Here is a 22,905-nt window from a genome sequence, read left to right on the forward strand (position 1 = left end):
CCACCATCTGCTGATCACAGCCACTGACTTTGGCCACAGTGGTGACTTCTCTTCTCAACTGCTAGTCCCTGGACAAAGGAGTCCTTGTGGCAGTCATCACTTTTAGCTCAAAGGGACCCTTGCTATGTCCCTTGGCAGGTTTGTACTTCCTTTTGGAACCAGGCCCTCCAGCCTGCAGAGCAGAGAGGTGCACAAAGTGTCCCAGGGCTCCTTTGGGAGTGATGTTTAGTGAGGCCATTCCTGTCTCTACCCCTTGGTTCTCAGATGTCTGTCTACCTCCTATTAGTGAACACAGCACCATAAAGGAAGCTCTGATTTTATGCATATGCAGCATTTTGAAGGATGGCATTCCATCCTTTCAGAGTGCCATTAAGTTGGCCCCTTATCTGTGCCTTTAGTAGTCCATCCCAGTGCTCCAAGAAGATAGCGGCTCCTGGGTGGTACACTATGTGATATAAACAGAGGATTCTACGATCAGTGGTTCAAGCCTATATCCCCTTCACTAGGACGTGGGTTTCCTGATCAGATATTATGTTGTGTGGCATTCCATTCCAGTTGAGCAATCAGAAATCCTCTAGAGATTAGTGAATGGTGTTGACTACAACTCAGAGGTCAGGGAAGGCAAGTTCATACCCAAAATAGGTATACACCGGGAAGATGGATAGCTGGCCTTTGCAGTATTGAAGGACCCAGTGCAGTCAACTTTTCACAAGGTAGCGAGTTGGTCTTAAGAAATAGTGTTATATTGGGGCTCAGTGTTGGTCTCCATTGTTGGTAATTCTAAGACAGTCAAATAAAACAATAGCTAGATTGACCATAATAAGGGGTAATTCATCATGTTGTCCAAATGAGTAGTCTTACTGTCTGCCACTATTATGAGGAGCCCAATATGGAGTTATTCCAACTGCCGAGTATGTCAATACAAATTAAATACCCAGGGACTGGGGAAATGAACAATGAAAGGTCTGCAGATCTAGCGAACCATTCTACTTCAACTAGAATTCTATTTGTTACCTGGTCCTATAAGATTCCACTCTTGTAGTGGGGCCATAATGACATTTCAGGTAGCCAAGTATCATGTCAACATAGACCCTGTGTCTAATAGTCCTCAAAATGTCTGTATATTCTTCTTTCCCCAGTGTACTGTCACTCAAATAAATGACCATAGGTCCCTTTGGGGAAGGACTAGGAGAACTATTACAGTGTATACTTACTATAGTTCTACAAGACCTGGCTCTATGACCACCTCTCCTACCATCCACTCTGGCTTACAGTAGGAAGCCACCATGAGCATCTTTGTCATGCTGGTGTTCCTCTCACCAGGACATTCTTCATGAATGATGTGTCTTCTGAGCCCTCCATGGAATATAATTCCCTGGTGGGTCTTCTGGCTTCACATAATATATCCATTACAACATGCCCACTTCCTTTGGTCTTTTTATTCCTTTTTTCCACTGTCTGTCAGGGCAACTCAGCCATTTCCTTGCCTAAGAAGGACCAACACTTCCTCCAGACTTCTAAGAGCCACCCTATGAATGAGTTTGCCTTGTCTCTTGGGTCCTTGACAGAGTGTTATAGCCCATGTTCTAAGAAAGTGACCCTAAGTCAATGAATTCTTATTTTTCCTGTTTTAAGTCCCAGCCCTATCCAATAATCAGCAGAGAATCTCTCCAGCACTGTTTTGAGAAAGATTCTGAATCACATGATCAATTAGTGATATCAGTCATGGAAGGGTGAGAGGGAACTTCAAGACATATAGTATATTTTACCATTTCTGATGTAGACATCTGCACAATGTACAATCTGTAACTATAGAAATGAGTAAAGATAACCACAGGAGCATAAAATCTCTGACCTTGGTCTCAAATCTTGGCCTCAGTTCCTCTGTAGTTTAACCAACTAAGTTGATTAAACTGATAGATCACGCACTTGACTTTTTCCAGGGACAGACGTTGAAAGGGGAAAGGAGAAGAAAGAAAAGGAAACTGGGGTGGAGGTGGAGGGAAGTTGTTGATGGTAGAGAGGTAATAAGAGGTCCACATTGTAAAATAACGATACAAAAAGGGGAATTTTGAGGGTTTTCTTGAAGATAAATATTTTCCTTTGCTCAGTTTTGCCCTTATTGATCCTCACACAGTCCTTGTTTGGATAGGGATCTAAACCCCCTTAAAATTCCTCTTCTGTGACTTAAAATGTCAACTGTATGATTACCAAAATCATTTTAGTCATTACCAAAATCCTCCCAAGGTGGCTCTATCTGAGTGGTAAGAAGCTCCAATAATAAAAGTCAATGGACTCCTGCCTTGGCTTACTTTTCCTTAATGGTCACCTGATAAATCAGGGGGAAAAAAAATCTCCGCAGGAATCCATTTCTACTGTGGCAGGCCTGGAAATTCAAAAGATACTAAAATTAACCACTTGTGTGTTTTTGTTAGACTCTTTCACAGGTCTGATTAACATCTTGACAGACATCATTTGGCGATTCACTGAAGACTTTCTGGCACCTGATCTCCTTCGCCAAGTGGTCCGCTATTTGCAGGTATGTCGCACCTTACAAATGTGATGAGACAAACTGACACCAAAACTAGGTCTTGGATTCTTCATAAGGAAAGTAATATAGAACCCAGCCCTTTACACAACAAACTGCTCGCTTCCTTCTAGTTGGAAGGACAAGCATAATTTGTAAGATTTTTTAATTTGTTTTTTTGCTAAAATAATAAATATATAAATAAAACAAAAATAACATTAGTAAGAATATAAATGTTCACATTTCAAACATTAAGTAAAATTTTGGGGTCATTGTGAAGGCCTTTGACCTACTCTGGCTGTCTTGGTCCATTCAGGCTGCTGTAACAAAAATATCACAGAGAAGGTGGCTTAGAAACAACAAACATTTATTTCTCACAGTTCTGGAGGCTGGAAGTTCCAGAACAGCGTGCCAGAAATTGTCAGATGGAGGGCTTTCTTCCCGGTTGTAGACCTCAAATTATACCCTCTCATGGCAGAAGGAGCTGGGGAGCTCTGTCAGGCCTCTTTTATAAGGGCACTAATCTCATTCATGAGGGCTCCACTCTCATAACTTAAATCACCTCCCAAAGACCTCACCTTCTAACACCATCACATTGAGCATTAGGATTCCAACATGTGAATTTTGGTGGGATACAAATATTCAGAGCATATATATAGCACTGTCTAAACAATCTCCAGGAAATTTGTCAATTCTTTTTTTTTTTTTTTGCCTTTCCCCCACCCCCCCGAAACTAACACAACACTGGCTACTGTTCTTTTTGAAAAACGTTGACAGATCGTTAGAAAATAGGTATTATCTCTGATTGTTTTAACTTGTATTTCTTGTATTACCACCTAAAATTGGACTTTTAAAAATATCTACTGGTATTTGAATTTCTTCTTCTTTAAATTGCCTATTATCCTTTTTCAATTTTTTTTTATAACTGGGATACTTGTTTTGTTCTCAGTAATTGTTAATATCTATTTTTAGATTAAAGACATTTACACTTTGCCTGTTGAATATGCTTTGATGTAAAAATTATAAATGGAAATATATATACATATATATGTAAAATATATGGTGTAAAATATTACATATGTACCATATACATATATTGTATTATTAATACCTTATATATGTATATAATATGGATTAAGGTACATCAACTAAGTATAGAAAGAATGAACTGTTGTATAACTGGTGTTAGGATTGATGTGCTGTTTCTGAGCTCTTAAAATTATTTTCCATTAATATATTTCTATTCTTATGCCCATACTCCAGGTCTAAATTATTGTAGTTCTATAGATGCACAATGCAATTTTGGAAAACCTTATCCTACAAGATTCCATTTGTTAGTAGAGTTTTATAGAATCTTTGCATCTATATTCATCTATGATTTTCATTTGTTCTATCATTTTCAGACCTTGAAAGTAGAGTGACTCCATCTTCAGAAAATGGGTAGAGAAGAGTTAAAATTAAAAATCTTTTGTGCTCTGAACATAATCTTGAAAGTTTAGTCGATGTGAAAGAGCCCTGATTAGTATCTGGAACTGGTATTTTCTCAGGGTAATTTTTTAAAATTTATTTTAATTTCTTATTAAAAATTTTGCTTCCTTTTAGAAAAATGTTATCAATTACTTATTCTAGCAATTGCTGAGAAATAAATTATGCCAGTACTTAGAAGCGGGGATATGGTGGAACTAAATAGCTATCAGTTGAAGTAAACTAAACTATCAATCAAATCGACCTAATTGGCATTTATAGAACACTTCATCCAACAAAGCAGAATACTCATTCTTATCAAATTCACAGGGAACATTCACCAAGAGAAATTACATACTGGACCATAAAACACACCTTAACAATGTAAAAGAGTGGAAATAGCACAAATTATGCTCTCAGACCAAACTAGAATTAAACTAAAAATGTAAAACAGAAGGCTAGCTGTCCAATCTCAATGTTTTTGGAGATTAAACAACACATTTCTAAGTAACACGTGGGTCGAAGAAAAAAATGAAAAAGTAATTTATCATAATTTGTAGGACATTAAAAACAGTGCTTTTGGAGAAACATAGCATTTAAATTCTTGTATTAGAAAATAAAAAAGATCTAAAATTAATCATCTAACCTTCCACCTTAGGAAACTAGGGAAAGCAGACCAATGTAAACCTAAAGCAAGCAGAATGTCTTAAATGATAAAAATTAGGACAAATCACTAAAATGAAAACAGTAATTCATTAGTGAAAATCAATGAAACTGTAAACTGGTTCTTCAAAGAGATAATAAAATTGATAAACTTCTTGCCAGGCTAAACAAGAAAAGAAGAGGATGACACAAATTGCCAATATCAAAAATGAAAGAGGGGTCATTATTACTGATCCCATGAATATTAAATGAATAATAAAGGGATATTATAAACTATATTCCTATAAGTTTGATAACCTTACTTGAAATGGACCAAATCCTTGAAAGAAACAATCTGACAAAACTCACACAATGAAAAATAGATGCTCTGAATAGACCTATATCTATTAAACAGATTGAATTAATAATTCATAATCTAAGAAAGAAAGCACCAGGCCCAGATGGGTTTACTGGTGAATTCTACCAAATATTTAAGGAAGAAATTATACTAATAAGTTTCTTTTTTTTAAGATTTTACTTATTTCTGAGAGAGAGAATGAGAGAGCGCATGAATGAGGGGAGGGGCAAAGGGAGAGAGAGAGAAACAGACTCCCTGCTGAGTAGAAAGCCTGATATGGGGCTCGATCCTAGGAACTCAGGGTCATGACCTGAGCCAAAGGAAGATGCATAACCTACTGTGGCACCCAGGTGCCCCTACTAATAAGTTTCTAATTTTTCTAAAACATAGAAGCAGAGGGAACATTTCCTAAGTCATGCTGTGAGTCCAACATTATCCCAACACCAAAACCAGACAAAGGCATTACAGGAAAGGAAAACTATAGACCAATATCTCTCATGAACATAGATGCAAAAATTATCAACAAATATTAGTAAATTGAACCAAAATACTTATAAAAAAATTACATACCATGACCAAGTGGAATTCATTCCAGGTATGCAAGGCTGATTCAACATTCAAAATTCAAAGTAATCCATTAAATCAAAAATGTAAAGAAGAAAATTTATATGATCATTTCAATAGATACAGAAAAAGCATTTGATAAAATCCAATATCCATTTATGTTAAAAAGTCTCAATAAACTTTTCATAGAGGGAAATTTCCTCATCTTGGTAAAGAACATCTACAAAAAGCTGTCGCTAACCTCATACTTAATGGTGAGAGACTGAATGCTTCTTTCCTAAGATTGGGAACAAGGCAAGGATATTCCCTCTCACTACTCCTATTCAGCATCATACTGGAAGTCCCAACTAACTGAGCAGGACAAAACAAGGAAATAAAATGTATACAGATTGGGAAAGAGGAAAGATCTTTGTTCTCAGATGACAAGCTTATCTATGTAGGCAATCAGAAAGAATAGACACAAAAACCAAAAAAATACAAAACACAGAAAATCTGTGGGCTTATTAAGTGAAAATAAAAATAATGAGGTTGAAGAATACAATTGTGCTTTTATATTCTAGCAATGAACAATTTGAATTTAAAATTAAAAATGCAATAACCATTTATGTTGGCATGAAAAATATGAAAGACTTAGGTATAAACCTAGCAAAATATGTGCAAGATCAGTGTGAAGAAAACGTCATTGAAAGAAATCAAAGAATATCTAAATAAATAGACAGATATTCTATGTTCACAGATAGGAAGATGGACTATTGTTAAAATGTCAGTTCTGCTCAAAGCAACTTATAAATTCAAAGCAATCTCAATCAAAATCCCACCAAGTTATTTTATAGATATAGACAAACTCTAAATTTTATGTGGACAGGCAAAAGACACAGAATAGCCAATACAACACTGAAGAACACAGTTGGATGAGAGATACCATGTGATTTCCAGACTTAACTATAAAGCTACAGCTAAATCAAGACAGCATATTGGCAAAAGAATCAACAAATAGATCAGTGAAACTGAGTAGAGACCCAGAAAGAAATGCACACTAAAAGTCAACTGATCTTTGACAAAGGAGCAAAGATAATTCAATGGAGAAAAGATAGCCTCTCCAAGAAATACTGCTGGAGTCACTGGTATCCACATAAAATAATAATAATGATGATCTGACTAAAGACCTCACACCTTTCACAAAAACTAACTCAGTATGGATCATAGACTTGAATGAAATATGCAAAGCTATAAAACTACTAGAAGATAACATAGGAGAGAATCAGGGACTTTGGGTTTCTCAATGACTTTTTAGATATAACATCAAAAGCACAATCCATGAAAGAAAAAAATGAAAAGTTGGATTTTATGAAAATTTAAAACTTCTCTGCATAAGACACTGTTAAGAGACAGAAAAGACAAGGCACAGAATGGGAAAAAATGTTTGCAAAACACATACTTGATAAAAGATTTTTATCCAAAATATACAAGGAGCTCTTAAAATTCAACCCACTTAAAAATGAGCAAAAGATCTGAACAGACACTTTTCCAAAGAAGATAGAAAGATAAACAAGCATATGAAAAGAAGCTCACCATTATATGGCATTAGGGAATTGCAAATTAGAACGAGACAGCACTAACATACCTATTAGAATGACTACAATCCAAAAAACTGATGATATGAAATGCTAGTGCTGTTTGTAGGAGTGCAAAATGGTACAGCCATTTTGGAAGATATTTTGGCAGTTTCTTATAAAATTGAACATACCCTTATCATACAATATAGCAATTATACTCCTAGGTATATAACCAGTTGAGCTGACAACTTACATTTACACAAAAACTTGCACAAGAATGTTTATAGTAATTTTATTCAGAATTGTCAAAAATTAGAAACAGGATGTTCCTCAAAATCTGAATGGATTAAAAACAAAGCAAAACAAAAAAAAAGAACCTTGGTACTTCCATGTCATGGAATATTATTCAGCAATAAAACAACATGAGCTGTGTAGCCAGGAAAAGTCACAGAGGAATCTTACATGCATTTTGCTAAGTTAAAGAAGTCAGTCTGAAAAGGCTACATGAGTATGATTACAACTATTTGATGTTCTGGAAAAGGGAAAGGATGAAGACAGTAAAAAAATCAGTGGTTGCTAGGGATTTGGAAGGATTGAATAGGTAAAGCACAGAGGATTTTTAGAATAGTGAAACTTTTCTGTATGAATGGTGGATACATGACATTATGCATTTGTCAAAAACCCATAGAATTTTACAACAAAGAGTAAAGCTTCGTGTAAAACTTTAGTAATAATGTGTTGATATTGGTTCATCAGTTTTAACAAATGAACCACACTAAACAAGGACGTTAATAATAGTGAAAAGTGGGGGGTAGGGGGTGGGACCTCTCTGTACTATCTGCTCGATTTTTTCTCTAAATCTAAAATTGTTCTAAAAAATAAAGTATATTAATTTTTAAAGTCAATACAGGGATCCTCCTTTACATGGATCCAATCTGGTATTTTTCTAAATAAAAATTTCCTAAGTTTGCTACATTCAAGTCTCACTTCTCTGCAAGATTTTCCTTAGTTTTATATTTCCTAGGTCATTTTTGTCAGAATTGAGGGGTGGGGTAGTGAGAATTCAGACATATGTCCTCAAGCTGCCATCTGTTCTCCAAATGGTACCCCATATGTTGTTGATGTGTAGAATTTTCATTGTTGACATTTATGAATTGACTATAATTGTACTTTGATTTCCTTCTTGACTCAAGTTAATTACAAGGGTGTTTAAATTTCCAAGTGGTATTTTAAAAAAATAACATGATACTAATTTCAGCTTTTATTGCTTGTTGTTTTAAATATGCAAATTATATAAGTTGTATAATTTTTGGAATCTATTGAGGGATTTTTTTCTTTCTTGGTAGTTTAGTTTAGGACCAGTTTTGAAATGTTGCCTAGATATTTTACAGTAATGTGTATTATTTTAAAGTGTGTTTAATTTTTTCTATCTATGTATTATTGTGTTTTATCCTTTGTAAATCTTTGAACACTTTAGTTATACATATTTAATATTATGTTGCTTGTCACATATAAGTTCATTAATATTCCATCACCGTTTTGTATTGCATATATTTTTTTAAGATTTTATTTATTTATTTGACAGAGAGAAACACAGTGAGAGAGGGAACACAAGCAAGGGGTGTGGGAGAGGGAGAAGCAGGCTTCCCTCTGGGCAGGGAGCCCAATGCAGGGCTCCATCCCAGGACCCTGGGATCATGACCTGAGCCTAAGGCAGACGCTTAACTACTGAGCCACCCAGGCGCCCCTGTATTGTATTTTTCATCAATAAAAAGAATCCCTTTGTCTCATGTAGTGCAATTTGCTTTGAATTTAATTTATCTAGCAGTAATATTGTAATAGATGCCTTCTTTTGGTTTTAGTTGTTCGGTGTGTCCTTGGCCATCACTCTATTTTTAAACTTTGATAATCATTTGGTTTTAGAGGTTTGTTTTCAACACAGTATGCAGTTAGACTTGGGGAAGGGTTTTGTACATAGTCTTTGTTTTAGTCAAGGAGCTTAAGCCATTTATATTTATTGAGACAAATAGTGTTTGGTGTTATTTAAGTCACCTCATTTTAATCTTTTTGGTTAATTTTTTTCCTATTTATGTGTTTTTTCCTTTCTATTTGGTTATTAGTTGTGATAGGCTGAAAAATGCCCCCCAAATCCAAATCCTAATCCCTGAAATTTATGTATATTACCTTATATGGCAAAAAGGGACTTTACAGATGTAATTAAGTTAAAGATCTTGAAATGGGGAGATTATTAGATATTATCTTAATAAGTCTAAATGTAATCATATGTATCCTTTATAAAAGGGAGGCAGAGGGAGATTTGACAGACGGAAGAGGCATTGTAACCATAGACCTAAGATGGGATGGGTGTGACCACAAATCAAAAAATGCTGGCAGTCACCTGAAGCTGAAAGAGGAACGGGAAGGAATCCCCCCTAGAGCCTGTGGAGGGAGGGTGGCCTTGACAACACCTTGATGTTGACCTAGTATAACTGATTTTGGACTTCTGGTCTCTAGAAATGTAAGAGAATAAATTTATGTTGGTTTAAACCACAAAGTTTGTTACAATTACCATAAGAAGCTAATAAATTATTTTTTCTCCATTTTTATTTCACTATCATAGCTTTTCTTTAATTTTTAAATTTAATATGTCTCTATCAAAGTAAAAAACAAAAGAAATGCCTAAAATGTCCAAATGGAAATATATGACATGATGTCTTTCCTTATACTCTCTCCACTCACTCAACTCCCCAGATTTTTCCCTGGAATGTTTCCTAACTATATTCATAGTTATTTTGTAAACATGTTGTGGGGTTTTTTTGGACTCATTGCTTATCATAGCTGTTATTATTCAATCCTGTCCCTCTTCTAGAGTTCTTAATTTTGAAACAATGCACAATCAGCAGAAATATTTCCTCACGGAAGATTTTCAGGAGATTATGTGATGTTATGCTTTCTTCTTTCTTATACATCTAAGAAAAATCATTCTGTGCCTTGGCACAGAAATGATATTTACAAAATTCTTGGATCATAATTTTTCTTTCAAAACTCTGAACATGTTTTTATGCTGTTTTCTGGCATTTTATTTTTGTAAAAAAGAGGCATGACAATCTGAAATGCATTTCTTTTATGTAACCTTTAATTTTTTTTTACCCTGCCTAGATGTTTGAAGACCCTTGAAATTAACTACTGTTTTTGACTGTGTCTCAGAATACGTCTCTTTCTGTTAATGTTGCTTGCTCTTCCAGGCACTCTTTTTTGTACTTTCCTCTTGCTCCAAATTCTGAACTTGTGTCGGCCACCTCACTCAACACAGCAAAAGATGGCTGAGATTATTGTGATCTTCTTACCATGACTTTCCATCCCACAGAGTTCTGCCCTTGGGAGATTTCTTTCCCATCCTCCTTGAATGCCACCTCCTGAGCTGTGTGTGGTCAGCTGTAGTAATTCTGAATTCTTGGATCACACATAGAAATCCCAGTTTCCTCTAAGAAGACAGTTGTCTAATTTTTTTTTAGTTAAACTTGGACATCCATATAGCACCTTTTTAGCAAGAGGAGAATCTCTTCTTATATCCCTCAGGAGAACCTTCAGTCTCTAATCAGCCCTCAGAAAACCGCTTCCCTATGGCACCTTCTACAATGTTAGTGCTGGGAGGCATTTGTGTAGTGTTCTGGAAATAAAAATAATAAAGAACAACAATATAGTTGACTATTATTTGTCTGAGTGAGGGAAAGAACAATAAGGTATAAATTCAGACAAAAGCTATTACCAAAGTCATGGTATTTCTCTTTCATTTTAGAAGAGATTCAGACACTCACCCTTACACTTTGGTGTTTGATTTACTCTTCCCAGCTCTGGAACTGGCCCAAAGGTTACAAAACAGAGATATGTCTGGACTCTTGGTAGAAATGAGGCTCAACATTACCCCAAAATTTTCCACCTTATTCATCCTTTCAGAGAGATTTCACTTAATTACATTTTGATTATGCTCTTCACGTAAGAGATATTAACCTCTTATATCCCAATTTCCTTCTCTGCAAACTCTACAAATAACACTATACTTAGGATAATTAAAGGGCCTGGGCAAGGTTAATAAGAGATGTGGTGGGAAGGAGGAAGAGGGGACCCAAGGAATGACCCTAATGAACAGCTCTGCTAGAGAAGTGGAGGAGGAAGTGAGCTCTGGGACTGTCAACGCAGATGATGATAAATGATTCTAAACCACACATGGTCTCCTGGAAACCAGATGCCTTCCATTGTCTCTCAACTCACACTGATAAATGGCAAATGAACGTTTCTTTCTAATTATTCTGGAATGTCAGTTGTGACAGGGAAAATTAGCTTAGCTTTAAAAGTCAATTACACACAAATGTACCATGCAGATGTGAAGAGAGACTGACCCTGAGATGTGGTATCCAAGAAGCCAAGTGAATGAGTGAAGAAGGGTGAGCGTAGAAGCATCCTCACTGGTCACCACTAGCAATGACAAGTCCAGTTCCATGAACAGCAATCTGCTTCTTGACATAAGGAGTCAGTCATTTCTCTCCCTAGCCCAAACTTCATCCCTCCCTAGATTCAGTGCACAGGTTTCTAAATAGCACAAAACACTTCTTTCTATGATATGCATTCCCTCATTTCTATGAAGTCATGCACCTCCTCTTGTTTCTGTCTTCAGATTGTGCTGCTCTATGTTTCTACCCATGTGCTGGTGTCCCTCAGCATAGACAGATATCATGCCATTGTCTACCCTATGAAGTTCCTGCAAGGAGGTGAGTTGGCTCCACCAAGGGCTATCTTGTAAGGCTATCATCCTTGGGTGAGGGTAGGACTGTTTTCACTAATATTGTCCTCTTAATAATGGTTTTCTTCCTCCCACTCTCTTCTTCTTTACTTTCTTTCTACTTCATGGGTCTGATTGTCCAAAAAGATGTAGAAAAAGAAGCAGGATGCCTAGGAAAATGTGGATGGCACCCATGGATGGTCAAGAGTTCCTAGGGAAGGCAGTTTGCCGGACCCACTCTGTGGCCATTTACTTTGACCCTAATGCCTCTGGTTTTTTCCTTTAGAACACTGTTGACACATACACCTCTCTCAAGAAATGAATACTCCCACTTCAACTTGCTCATTTTCCAGAAACAAGCACCTTGCCTTCTTTACTTCCAAACCTTAGAGATAATTGGAAAGATGTTTTTAACTGACACTCATACTGGAAAGTAGTAAAATTCTCCTTGATCCAGTGATAGTGAGGAATCTCCGGAAGAAGAAAGCAGATGGGTCAGAGGAAAGGCTGAAACCACACAGCTTACAATACCCACAGACAACACTACAGTAATATGGGTGAAGTGTTAAGAGTGCTTCCTAAATAGATCATGTAAAGGCCCAGAGCAAGAAGGACTCGAGGAAATCAGCAGGGTGATTTCTGGAGCACAAAGAAGAGTGTTCATCACTGCATGTTTACTTTCCCTCTGTCCTCCCCCTTGCCAGATGGACAGCAAGGATAGAGGTCTCTTCCTCCTCGTAGTGGGAGTGCTGGATTTGGAGAGACAGGGTGGGGTCCTAGGAAGCAAAGACCCCTTGGAGGGATGGTGGGTACCTAGTCACAAGACTAATTGTCCATTACTCTGCCCATGGACAGAGCCAACTTTCCTCCATGACCCCTGAAAGCAAGTAAGAACCCAATGTTTGGTGATCTGTACCACAGTCTCCCAAGGAGACTGTGAAAACTTTTAAGATGAGGAACTGATACGAAATCTTGACTACAAAAATGGGGTGCAATCAAATATCATGGAAAATGGGACAAAAGCCAAACTGGAAAATAGATAACCCTTCAGAATACCATTCTGCGGCGTTTACAACTAAGAAAGCAAAATTAACAAGCAGAACTTTAGAATAAGTAGAATTAATGTCATCAGATCCTACTGAATATATCAGAGAATATTGGCACAGATCCTTTGAGTGGTAAGTTAACCACATCTAATTAAAATATAAAATGTGCAGTTCTTTGACCTTGAAATCCTACTTATTGGTATCTTCTCTGGACGAACACCCACATGTATGCATGTATGCACGTGTGTTCTTTATTGTAGCATTGCTTAGGATAGGAATTCCCTCAGTGGAGGAACGTAGACGTTTCAGTAGCTTAGATTTATTGATTGAGTGCTAGATGCCACTCATGATTATAAGTTCTTTAAGCATGCTAAGCATTTTAATTCTTACAACCTCTCTGTGAGATAGGTCTTATTCTTATCTGAATCTTATAGTTTGGACAATTACAGTTCAGAGAGTTAAAGTAACTTGCCCAAGATCACTCAGCTAGTAGGTGCAGGGCAAGATTTGAACCCAAGACGGTCTGGGTGTAGTTCAGGTATCTATGACTACAGCATATCCTGCCTCTCAGTGGGGAGGTGGGATAGCCATGGACAATAAAAAAAAGAAAAAGTAATAAACAATTGCTTGCAAAGACAGGCACCCACCAGTCCTCACTTCTGGGGATGGAATTTGGACTAGCCATAGTGATCACAGGGACTTACATACTAGAAGGTATACTGATGTGTTGTGCACAATTAAAACTAGTTTAAAAATAGAATTTACACCTGTTTTGTAGGCTTTTCTTAGGGTTGTTTTTGTTTGTTTGTTTTGATGTGTGTGTGTGTGTGTGTGTGTGTGTGTGTGTGTGTGTGTGTGAAGTATGTGACTTTCTGGGCATTTCCATTGCCCCAGTGATTATGATAAAGAAGGAAGCAAGGAGTGCGATGAAGGGAAATAGGAGAGACATTTTATGATCTTTACAAAAGTGTGATATACTTACTCATTCATCTATTTATTTATGCCCAGCAGGCCCCAGGAAGGATTGAGTGGGGACATACAAAAAAACGCATACACCGGAGTGTTTCAAGGTACAGAAATATGAGTGAAGGGAAATTAGGTATAAGGAAATGTGAGGGGTGTCCCGAGACATTTGCCAGAGGTGGAGGCTTAGGGAATCCATAGCCAAAAGGGAAACATGGTCAGTTAACCATCTCACCATATTCATTAGGTAAAAAAAATATATATATATGTATGTGTGTATATATATATATATATCTATCCCAACTATTTAGCTCATGGCAAATATGACTAGTTCTAGGAGACACTGAAATATTATGAATAGGGTCCTAAATTACAGAAAGGGCAGCAATGAATATTATAGTGTTCTTTTAAGGATGTAAAGCAATTTATTTCCTCATTACAAAATTAATAGAGGTTCGTTGGAGGGCACTTGCAAAATAATCATCTCCAATAGCTTTGGGGAAAGATGAAAACTTGGAAGGAGACATTAGCCATTTTCCTTTCCTCTCTGCCCAATCCCACTGAAGTCATGGAGGAAACCTAGAAATAAAGGAGATGTGCAGCTGGGTGGGAGCCAAGGAAAGAAGCTGTCCAAGTACCAGATCTTCACGGAATTCCCAGCACACAGGGAGCTGATGACACACGGAAGCCACACCCCCCAGGAAGGTGGCATGGCGGTGTAGGAGTTTTGGGGTGAGGTGGTAGGTAAGAACAGGGAACACTATACTAGAGTCACTCGGTGCTACAGCTCATCGGAATTTAAAGGCAGCCATGAGGGGCAGGGCTTAGGGTTCACGCAACTGAACAAAGAGGAGGCAGCAGAGATTCCCCACCAGGCAGCACAGCTTCTCTATGGAGAACTGAGCTGACAGAAGCCACACGAAGTTACTCGTGGCCAAGCAGACACAGGGCGATGGAGACTAAACCAACGGAAGGGGTGGGGCACATCTTACTGCTTGTTTACTGCTTTTTACTAAAGTGGTAGTTTCCTCAGCCAGCAACTCCAGAGAAGCTGACATTTTTAAGACTCTTTAGGATAAATAAATATGAGAATAATTAGGAAAACATCTATTCATAATGAAGAGAAATACGTAGTTCCAGGTACTAAAGCATAATATAAAACTTTGATAATTTAAGCAATATGATACTGAAACCAGAATAATGTACGTAAAGCATATGGAATATCGAATCAGTTAGGAAAGAAGGAATTAGTCAGTATAGGGCGTTAGTATAGCTGTCTAGCCCTTTACAAAATATTACATCTGCCATACTGCCGCAAGTAAATGCCAGCTGGATCGAAAAAGTAAAAACTTTAAATTTGAAAAGGTGTGGGTATGGGTAAAAGTTTTTATTTTTGTGAGGGAAAGATCTTTCTGAGAATAACACCAAAAGCAGAAACAATAAGGGAAATAAATATAGTTTAAACTACATCAAAACTTTAAAACTCTTCATACAAATAACAAACATTGTACACATACTTAAGCAAAATGACAAATAGAAAATATTTGTATACAACGGGCAAAGGGATAATATCCTTCTTCTAAAGAACTCTGGCAAAGAAATAAGAATGTACCAATTGAAAAACAGGCAAAGAACAGGAACAAGTTATTAAGAAACAAAGAAAAATGAACGGATGATATATGGAAATGTTCTTTTTGACCACTAATTGAAGAACTGCAAGATTAGACATTTGGATATAAAATCTTATCAATGAGATAGCAAGAGGAAGAGGAAGGATCCTCTCAGTGTTGGGAGAGTACAAAGAAATGGGCTTGTCTGTATACTTCTGGTGGGGGCCATAAGCTGTAGACACTTTTGGAAGAAATTTAATAATATTTGCCAAAATCTGTTTCTCAGAGTTTATCCTAAGGCAACAGCACTGTAAAGAGATACACATAAATTATTTGTAATAATTGGAAACAATTTAAGTAATAATAGGCTATCGATAAAATTGGAATTTAGTGTAACCATAGAAAAATATTTTCTATCAGTGCTTTTTAAATTACACTTCACACACTGGCCCTGGAGGACTCATTCTGTAGACCTGCTCCAGGACAGGTCTGGAAGCTTCTGGCTGTCACCCAGCCTCAACCTGAGCTACTCTGGCATTCTGCACTGGGCTCAAAGTACAATTATATTTGATGAAGGGCTTTTACTGCCTGAAAAAGTCTGAATGCCGCTTGCATAGACGCAGACATGAAAAGGTGTCATAAAATTTTTTGACAAAGACTTTCTTGACATAAAAAGGCAGTCATAAAAATTTTTTCCAGGGAAAAAATAAGGTTGAAAACCAGCATGTATATTATGTTCTCATTTTTTTTTAAGATTTTATTTATTTATTTGACAGAGAGACACACAGCGAGAGAAGGAACACAAGCAGGGGGAGTGGGAGAGGGAGAAGCAGGCCTCCCGCTGAGCAGGGAGCCCGATGCGGGGCTCGATCCCAGGGCCCCGGGATCACGACCCGAGCCGAAGGCAGACGCCTAACGACTGAGTCACCCAGGTGCCCCTATTATGTTCTCATTTTTATACGTGTAATCTATGTATTACATACAGATGCATTATCAAAATTTGGGCTGGCTATTTCTGGGTGGTGCCATCATGGACTCTTTTTCCTTCTTTTTGTTTATATTTCTGTAATTATCATGTGTAACTTTCATTATCAAAAACAAAAAAGGTATATGTGATGCATGAAAGAGAGCTAAGACAGAAGTACAGAAATGGCAAGAGCAAATGGAAGAGGAAGTCTTCCTTTCTACGGGTGGGGGACATGGGCCAGTTTGGAGCTAACAGGAGACCACCCACCTAATACTGAAACTGCATTTCATCTGTTCTGTCCCTGAGTGTTGAGCCCTGAGCAGTCACCCATGGCAGGCGGGCTTAACTGGCCAAAGGGCCAACAGTCTTGTCACCTCTGTGTTTGCGGGCCACACACCTGGTTGCGGAGGCACCTGAGACTGGGGATTTCTCCCAGTGCAGCCCAGCATCAGTATGAGAAAAGTAATTCCAAGCATCTGCCCTGGGTATACTTTGGGGAAACATTTTTAGTACCCTGGTAGGATTAATTCTTTCTCTTTAATATTTTTTTATTAACAATAAAATGTATATATAATGTATTGTTTGTTTCAGGGGTACAAGTCTGTGATTCATCAGTCTTACACAATTCAGAGCGCTCACCACAGCACATACCCTCCCCAAAGTCCATCACCCAGTCACCCCATCCTTCCCACACCCCTCCACTCCAGCAACCCTCGCAGAGTTTCATATTGTTTTAATCTGATTCTTTCCATGCCCATCTCTTTCAAAAGTGAATGTTTGTTAACCCATCCAGTGGAATCTGAGTGGGGCCCCGGAGTTGCAGATCACCCTTAAAAGTCCAGGCTCTAGGACCTACAGAGGGAGACAAAATTTGAATTTTAACCAGTGAAAGAAGGAGACCAGGCATGAGCAGGATCTGTAGAAACCCAGCACGCATCTCATCGCTGTGGTCGAGAGGAAACATCCTCAGTTGCTCTCTAAATGCCAGACTGCTCTGTGTTTGTTTCCTCTCCCAAACTCCCACGGCTTCTTTTCCACCCAAAACTTTCCTCTATTCCTTCAGGAAAAAACTCCCTTATATTCTCAACCACACGACGGTAGGTTCCCTCCCCCTCCTGCCTCCTGAGATCCCTGGTTCTCCTAACATCTCAGAAGAGGATGCTTCTCAGCCTTCCCTCTGAGAACTTCAAGGCCTGGGGGTGGTATAGACATTTTCCTACTTCCCTGGACCACTTCCAACCCATTTCTCCTCCATTATTGCCTGTGCGCTGATCTGTCCCTTTGACGCTCATGCTATCAAACTAGATAACCTTCTACAATGTTCCCTCTCTGGCCGACCACATGGCCATGCCCCTCACCCACTGGAAAGGTGGACACTGTTCTCAGTCTCTCTCTCACCCTTCATACTGTCCCCATCTTGGGTGACTTTGATGTCTACATGGACAAATCATCCAATTTCTCTTTCCTTTGAGCAGAAAAGCAAGCCAAGGTCCTCATCGTGATTGCCTGGAGCCTCTCTTTCCTTTTCTCCATTCCCGCCCTGATCATATTTGGGAAAAGGAAACTCTCTAACAGTGAAGTGCAGTGCTGGGCGCTATGGCCTGATGACTCCTACTGGACCCCGTACATGACCATCGTGGCCTTCCTGGTGTACTTCATCCCCCTGACAATCATCAGGTAAGAGGCCAACAGGCCAGACTCACACAGAGGCTTTCCTGGTTCACCAACTCCTGCTCTCCTCCCCTACAAGGCCCCTCATTGTTCCTGGTGTCCTTAAGGCAAGTGGCCAGACCGTAAGATTTCATCTAAAGCTACTATGTATTAAGCCCAACTTCTCCAAAGTAGAGTAAGGAGGAAGGAACTAACATTTTCTGAGCATGTGTTACGGAGCAGGCATTGTGCTAAGTGGCTAACAATGATCCCAGTAACCACGTTACAACTCTGTAAAATAACTACCGTTGTCCACATTTTATGTATGGTAAAACTCAGGTTCAGAGAGGTTAAGTAACCTGCCCAACATCACACAGGATTTAAACACAGGTTTTTCTGAGTTCATAGCCTGTTCTTTCTCCTTTTGCATGTAGTCTTTCAAATATAAGACATGGTACCAGTTTTAGAGATCTTATATTATAATTGAAATGATAGGCAAACTTGAAGCAAAACTGAGCAAAAAAGGCAATACACACACAAAAACATGCTAGAAAGTGCATGCAGTGAGGTCAGGTAATGGCAGGGAGCATTTCTGGGAAGCAACCATTGAAGGAGGGAAGAATTCAGGTAGGAGAAGGGAAAGGTGGGAAGGAAGCAGGTTTCTGGGTGACTGGGGGTCTGAGTAAGTGTGGCAACAGGGCAAGGACAGGCAGGCCATGCCAGTGGGTGAGGGAAGAAGTTGGCAATAAGCTCCTTCTGGTGGGGTGAGCCTTGATTATAAAGGGCCTTAACAACCAAGCCATAGGATGCTCCCTTTGTCCCACAGCCAATGGTGGCCACAGATGGTCTTTCAGCAGGAAGACCACAACTGCCCGGAAAGGCAGGGTCTCACTTGTCATGAGGCAGGATCTCCTCTGACAACATGGCTCCGCCTGGGTGGATGGGGTGGGTGGTTGAGGGAGATACTGGCGTGTTGAGTGTTTGCATGGCCAGGCTGATCCTGCCCCTTCGGAGTGTCCTCAAGCCGGCCATGGTGTGTCCCATAATTTGTCCCGGATGAAGGAACATCAGCCTTCGGTTTCAGATAGTATAAATAATGCTGTGATAAAAATCCTTGTGCTTAAATTTATTCATGAGTCTCTGATTATTCCTTCAGAACTCATTCTACTGGAATTGCTAGATCAAAGATGATGCTCATTTTAAAATTTTGATGCATATTCCTAAACCGCCCTACAGAAAAGGTGTATTCCTGCCAACAGCAGAAAAAGAGCTCTGAGTTTTCTTCCCCTGACCCAATGGAAGGTTTCTTTATGAAATCATTTCTTTATGAAATCTTTGCCAAACATAGAGGTTTCAAAAAAGTACCTCATTGTCTTCATGCACATTTTTTTAATTATGTGTTAAGTGTATTAAATATGTTTCAAGTATTTTTCTGACATTATGGGACTCCTGTGTTCTTGCTCTGTGTTCATCTTTAGTCTCATAAAATACCACAGCTGGAAAAATGTTATCCATCGCATAGGCCAGCCCCTGAATTTTTCACAAAAGTAGGCTTAGAGCTAAAAGGAGCAAAATGACTTGCTCTCCATCAGAGGTCGAGCTGGGCAGGAGAGGGATCCCATAGCGAGCCCAGCAGCCTTGCTGAGACTGTAGATTGTCAGTCCTCTCTGCTGACTTGACAAATTGATGTCTACATTATTTCCACGTACTGCCTCCTCTCCACCAAGCTTAATTTGGGAAGAATCCTGGAGAAAAGATGACGGTTATTTAGACAAGCAGTCAAAGGTAAGTCATAGCATCGTTGGAAGGGGCACGTGGAGGAGGAGGGTGGTTAGTCACAGGGGTGAGCATTTGGGGGGAAGCAGCTCCTGACGTCCTTCACAGGCAACTGACGCATCGATTTCAGTGGGCAGGGTTTGTCCTTGTTTTCTCCTGATTGATTTCCCATCAGCTCATGAAATCAGTCCAAACCCCTGCTCAGCAGGGTGAATGCAGTATGTCGACCCCATGGCTCCCTACGCGCTGTCTGGCCAGATCCGTCATGTGGCTCTTTCCCCGTCCATAATCTTCCCCCATCGATTCAAGCTGCTCCTTCCCATCAGGACCTCTCAGACTTGCCTACAGCCCAGCTTGTGCGTTCTTATAGTGCCCTTGGAAAAAGCCAAGTATAATATGACGATGAAAGGGATGATTTCAAAAGCTGCACTCAGCCTTCATCAAAGTACAGCCTTCTTAAATCCTGCCTGGAGTTCCTTGCTCCCAGCTGTGGTAGAATGAGGAAGATACAGAGTGACCTCCCCCCCACGCCACCCCCCACCGACCTCGAGCTTCCCTGAAGCGTTTCCTCTCTGTTCAGTCATGACCTTCACTCTTCTGTGGTAAGGCTCTTCCTGATGAAGAAAGAGCTCCTCTCTGGGGGGTATGGCATCCTCCAGCCCTCTCAGCTCCTCCTCCCTCTTGACCTAAGACCAGGCCCAGATGGAATCTTGTGAAGAATTTGTTTGCCAGCTAGCTCCTGGGATAAGTTGCTACAATTTCATATCTCTCAGAGTTAAAGTTCATCTTTTTTCTTTTCTTTCTTTCTTTCTTTTCTTAACCACATTTTGGACACTTGAAGTTGATTCTGTTGTTTATAGTTCTTTTAGGTAAAGTTAAACTCTTAATTCCAAGCTTAAGAAGACAACTCAGATTAGGTGTTCATTCACTTTATTAACTATGCCTCATGCCTCATTGTTCTTCAGGCATGAAACACACCTATATATATATATATATATATATATACATATATGTATATATCCTTACCAAACTGATAGGCAAAAAATACATATATAGTTGTTTTAATTTGTATTTTTTTCATTACAGATGAGGTTGAAAAAATTTAAGATGTGCATTATCATTTTTGTTTTTTAAATAAATTACTTATTCATATTCTTTTACCCATTTCTCTCAATTTTATTTTCTCTCTTCTTTATTTTTAAAGACAGTCTTTGTATAATAAACTTTTCCTCTTTCCATATGTTGAGGGTATTTCTCTAGTTTGTCATTTGCCATTTGAATATGGTTTTATTTTGCTTTTAGTTAATAAGACTGGCATAAATGTGAAAAGGGGAGACTGCATGAATACCAAAAAATAGAAATGAGAAAGTCAAATTCTTTAAAAAGTTAAAAGAATCATAGGAAAGCACTATGCAAAACTTTATATAAATGCATGTGGAAATATGAATGAAACGTACAAAGCTTCTCTATAATACACAGACCTTTCACATTGTAATGTATTCACATCTACTCATGCTTTTCTTTTTTTTTTTTTAAGATTTTATTTATTTATTCGACAGAGAGAGAGAAACAGTGAGAGAGGGAACACAAGCAGGGGAGAGTGCGAGAGGGAGAAACAGACTCCCCACCTAGGAGGGAGCCCAATGCAGGGCTCAATCCCAAGATGCAGGGCGCGATCCCAGGACCGCGAGATCATGACCTGAGCCAAAAGGAGACGCTTAACGACTAAGCTACCCAGGCGCCCCTACTCACGCTTTTCTTTACATTGCTGCCTTCCATTTCTTTCTTAGGAAATTGCCCCTTGCACATGCTTATTTCTACTTTAAGTTTTTATGATTTATTATTTTAGTTATTGGAAAATAATTTCAGTGTTGGGAGTACATTAAAAATCTCACTTTTTTAAAAAAGATTTATTTATTTGAGAGAGATGGAGAGAGCACAAGTGGGAGGGGTAGAGGGAGAGAAAATCCCAAACAGACTCTGCACCCCTAAAAATGTCACTTTATTTTTTTATTTTTAAAGATTTTATTTATTTATTTATTTATTTATTTGAGAGAGAGAGAGAAAGAGATCACAAGCAGGAAGAGCGGCAGGCAGAGAGAGGGAGAAGCAGGCTCCCCACTGAGCACGGAGCCTGACGTGGGGCTTGATCCCAGGACCCTGGGATCATGACCTGAGCTGAAGGCAGCCACTTAACCGACTGAGTCACCCAGGTGCCCCTAAAAATGTCACTGTAAAAACCATATTTGATTTGGGGTGACTGGGTGGCTCAGTCAGTTAAGGGTCTGACTCTTGGTCTGGCTCATGTCATGATCTCAGGGTCCTGGGATCGAGCCCTGCAACGGCTCCGCACTCAGCACTGCTCGGGATTCTCTCTCCCTCTCCCTCTAGCCCTCCTGTTCATGCTCTCTCTCTCTCAAATAAATAAATCTTTTTTAAAAAAGCATTTGATTCGATTTTCCAATTGCCCCAATACCATTTACTTTCGATGTTACATATGAATTCAAGATCTAACTTAAATCTGCTTTTCTAATGCCAGATCACTTGCCCCAACACCACTTACTGAATATTGAATAATCTATCTTTTCTACATGGTATGAAATGGCAATTCTATCATATGCATATTTATATTCTAAATACTCTCATTGTTTCTGAACTTGTTAGTCTCTTCATTTTGTTTTTATTTTCTTTTTTCTCTATCGTGAGACATACTCCTTATACAATAACCTTTTTCTTTTTTTATATGTTGCAAATATGTCCTTTGTTTGTCATTTGCTTCTTCATCTTGAATATGGTTTTATTTTCAGTTTATAGGGATTGCCATAATGAAGAAAGGAGAGAATACACAAATAAGTTACTGGCTTTTCTGCCACTAATACCACATTGTTTTGATTATTGTCACTTTATATACATGTCATATCCCATAAGACGATGTCTTGTCTTTCTCAAAGCTCCCCTAGCTATTTCAGGGGAGCTACTGATGCTCTCCCTTTCAGCTCTTA

At 38.7% G+C, this 22,905-nt stretch overlaps 1 protein-coding gene across 1 annotated transcript in view; it reads left to right on the forward strand.

Annotated features, from left to right (window-relative positions):
- The window catches only part of NPSR1 (neuropeptide S receptor 1), a 147,310-nt gene that overhangs the window by 99,048 nt on the left and 25,357 nt on the right, over positions 1-22,905 (forward strand). Inside the window, 3 exon segments of the mRNA XM_025873355.1 lie at positions 2,436-2,539; positions 11,787-11,880; positions 17,953-18,154. Of these exon segments, the coding sequence (XP_025729140.1) occupies positions 2,436-2,539; positions 11,787-11,880; positions 17,953-18,154 (400 nt within the window).

The sequence above is a fragment of the Callorhinus ursinus genome, unplaced genomic scaffold (assembly GCF_003265705.2).
Source record: "Callorhinus ursinus isolate GAN/ISIS: 27379988/994484 unplaced genomic scaffold, GSC_fseal_2.0 scaffold12, whole genome shotgun sequence".
In the NCBI taxonomy this organism is placed as follows: Eukaryota; Metazoa; Chordata; class Mammalia; order Carnivora; family Otariidae; genus Callorhinus; species Callorhinus ursinus.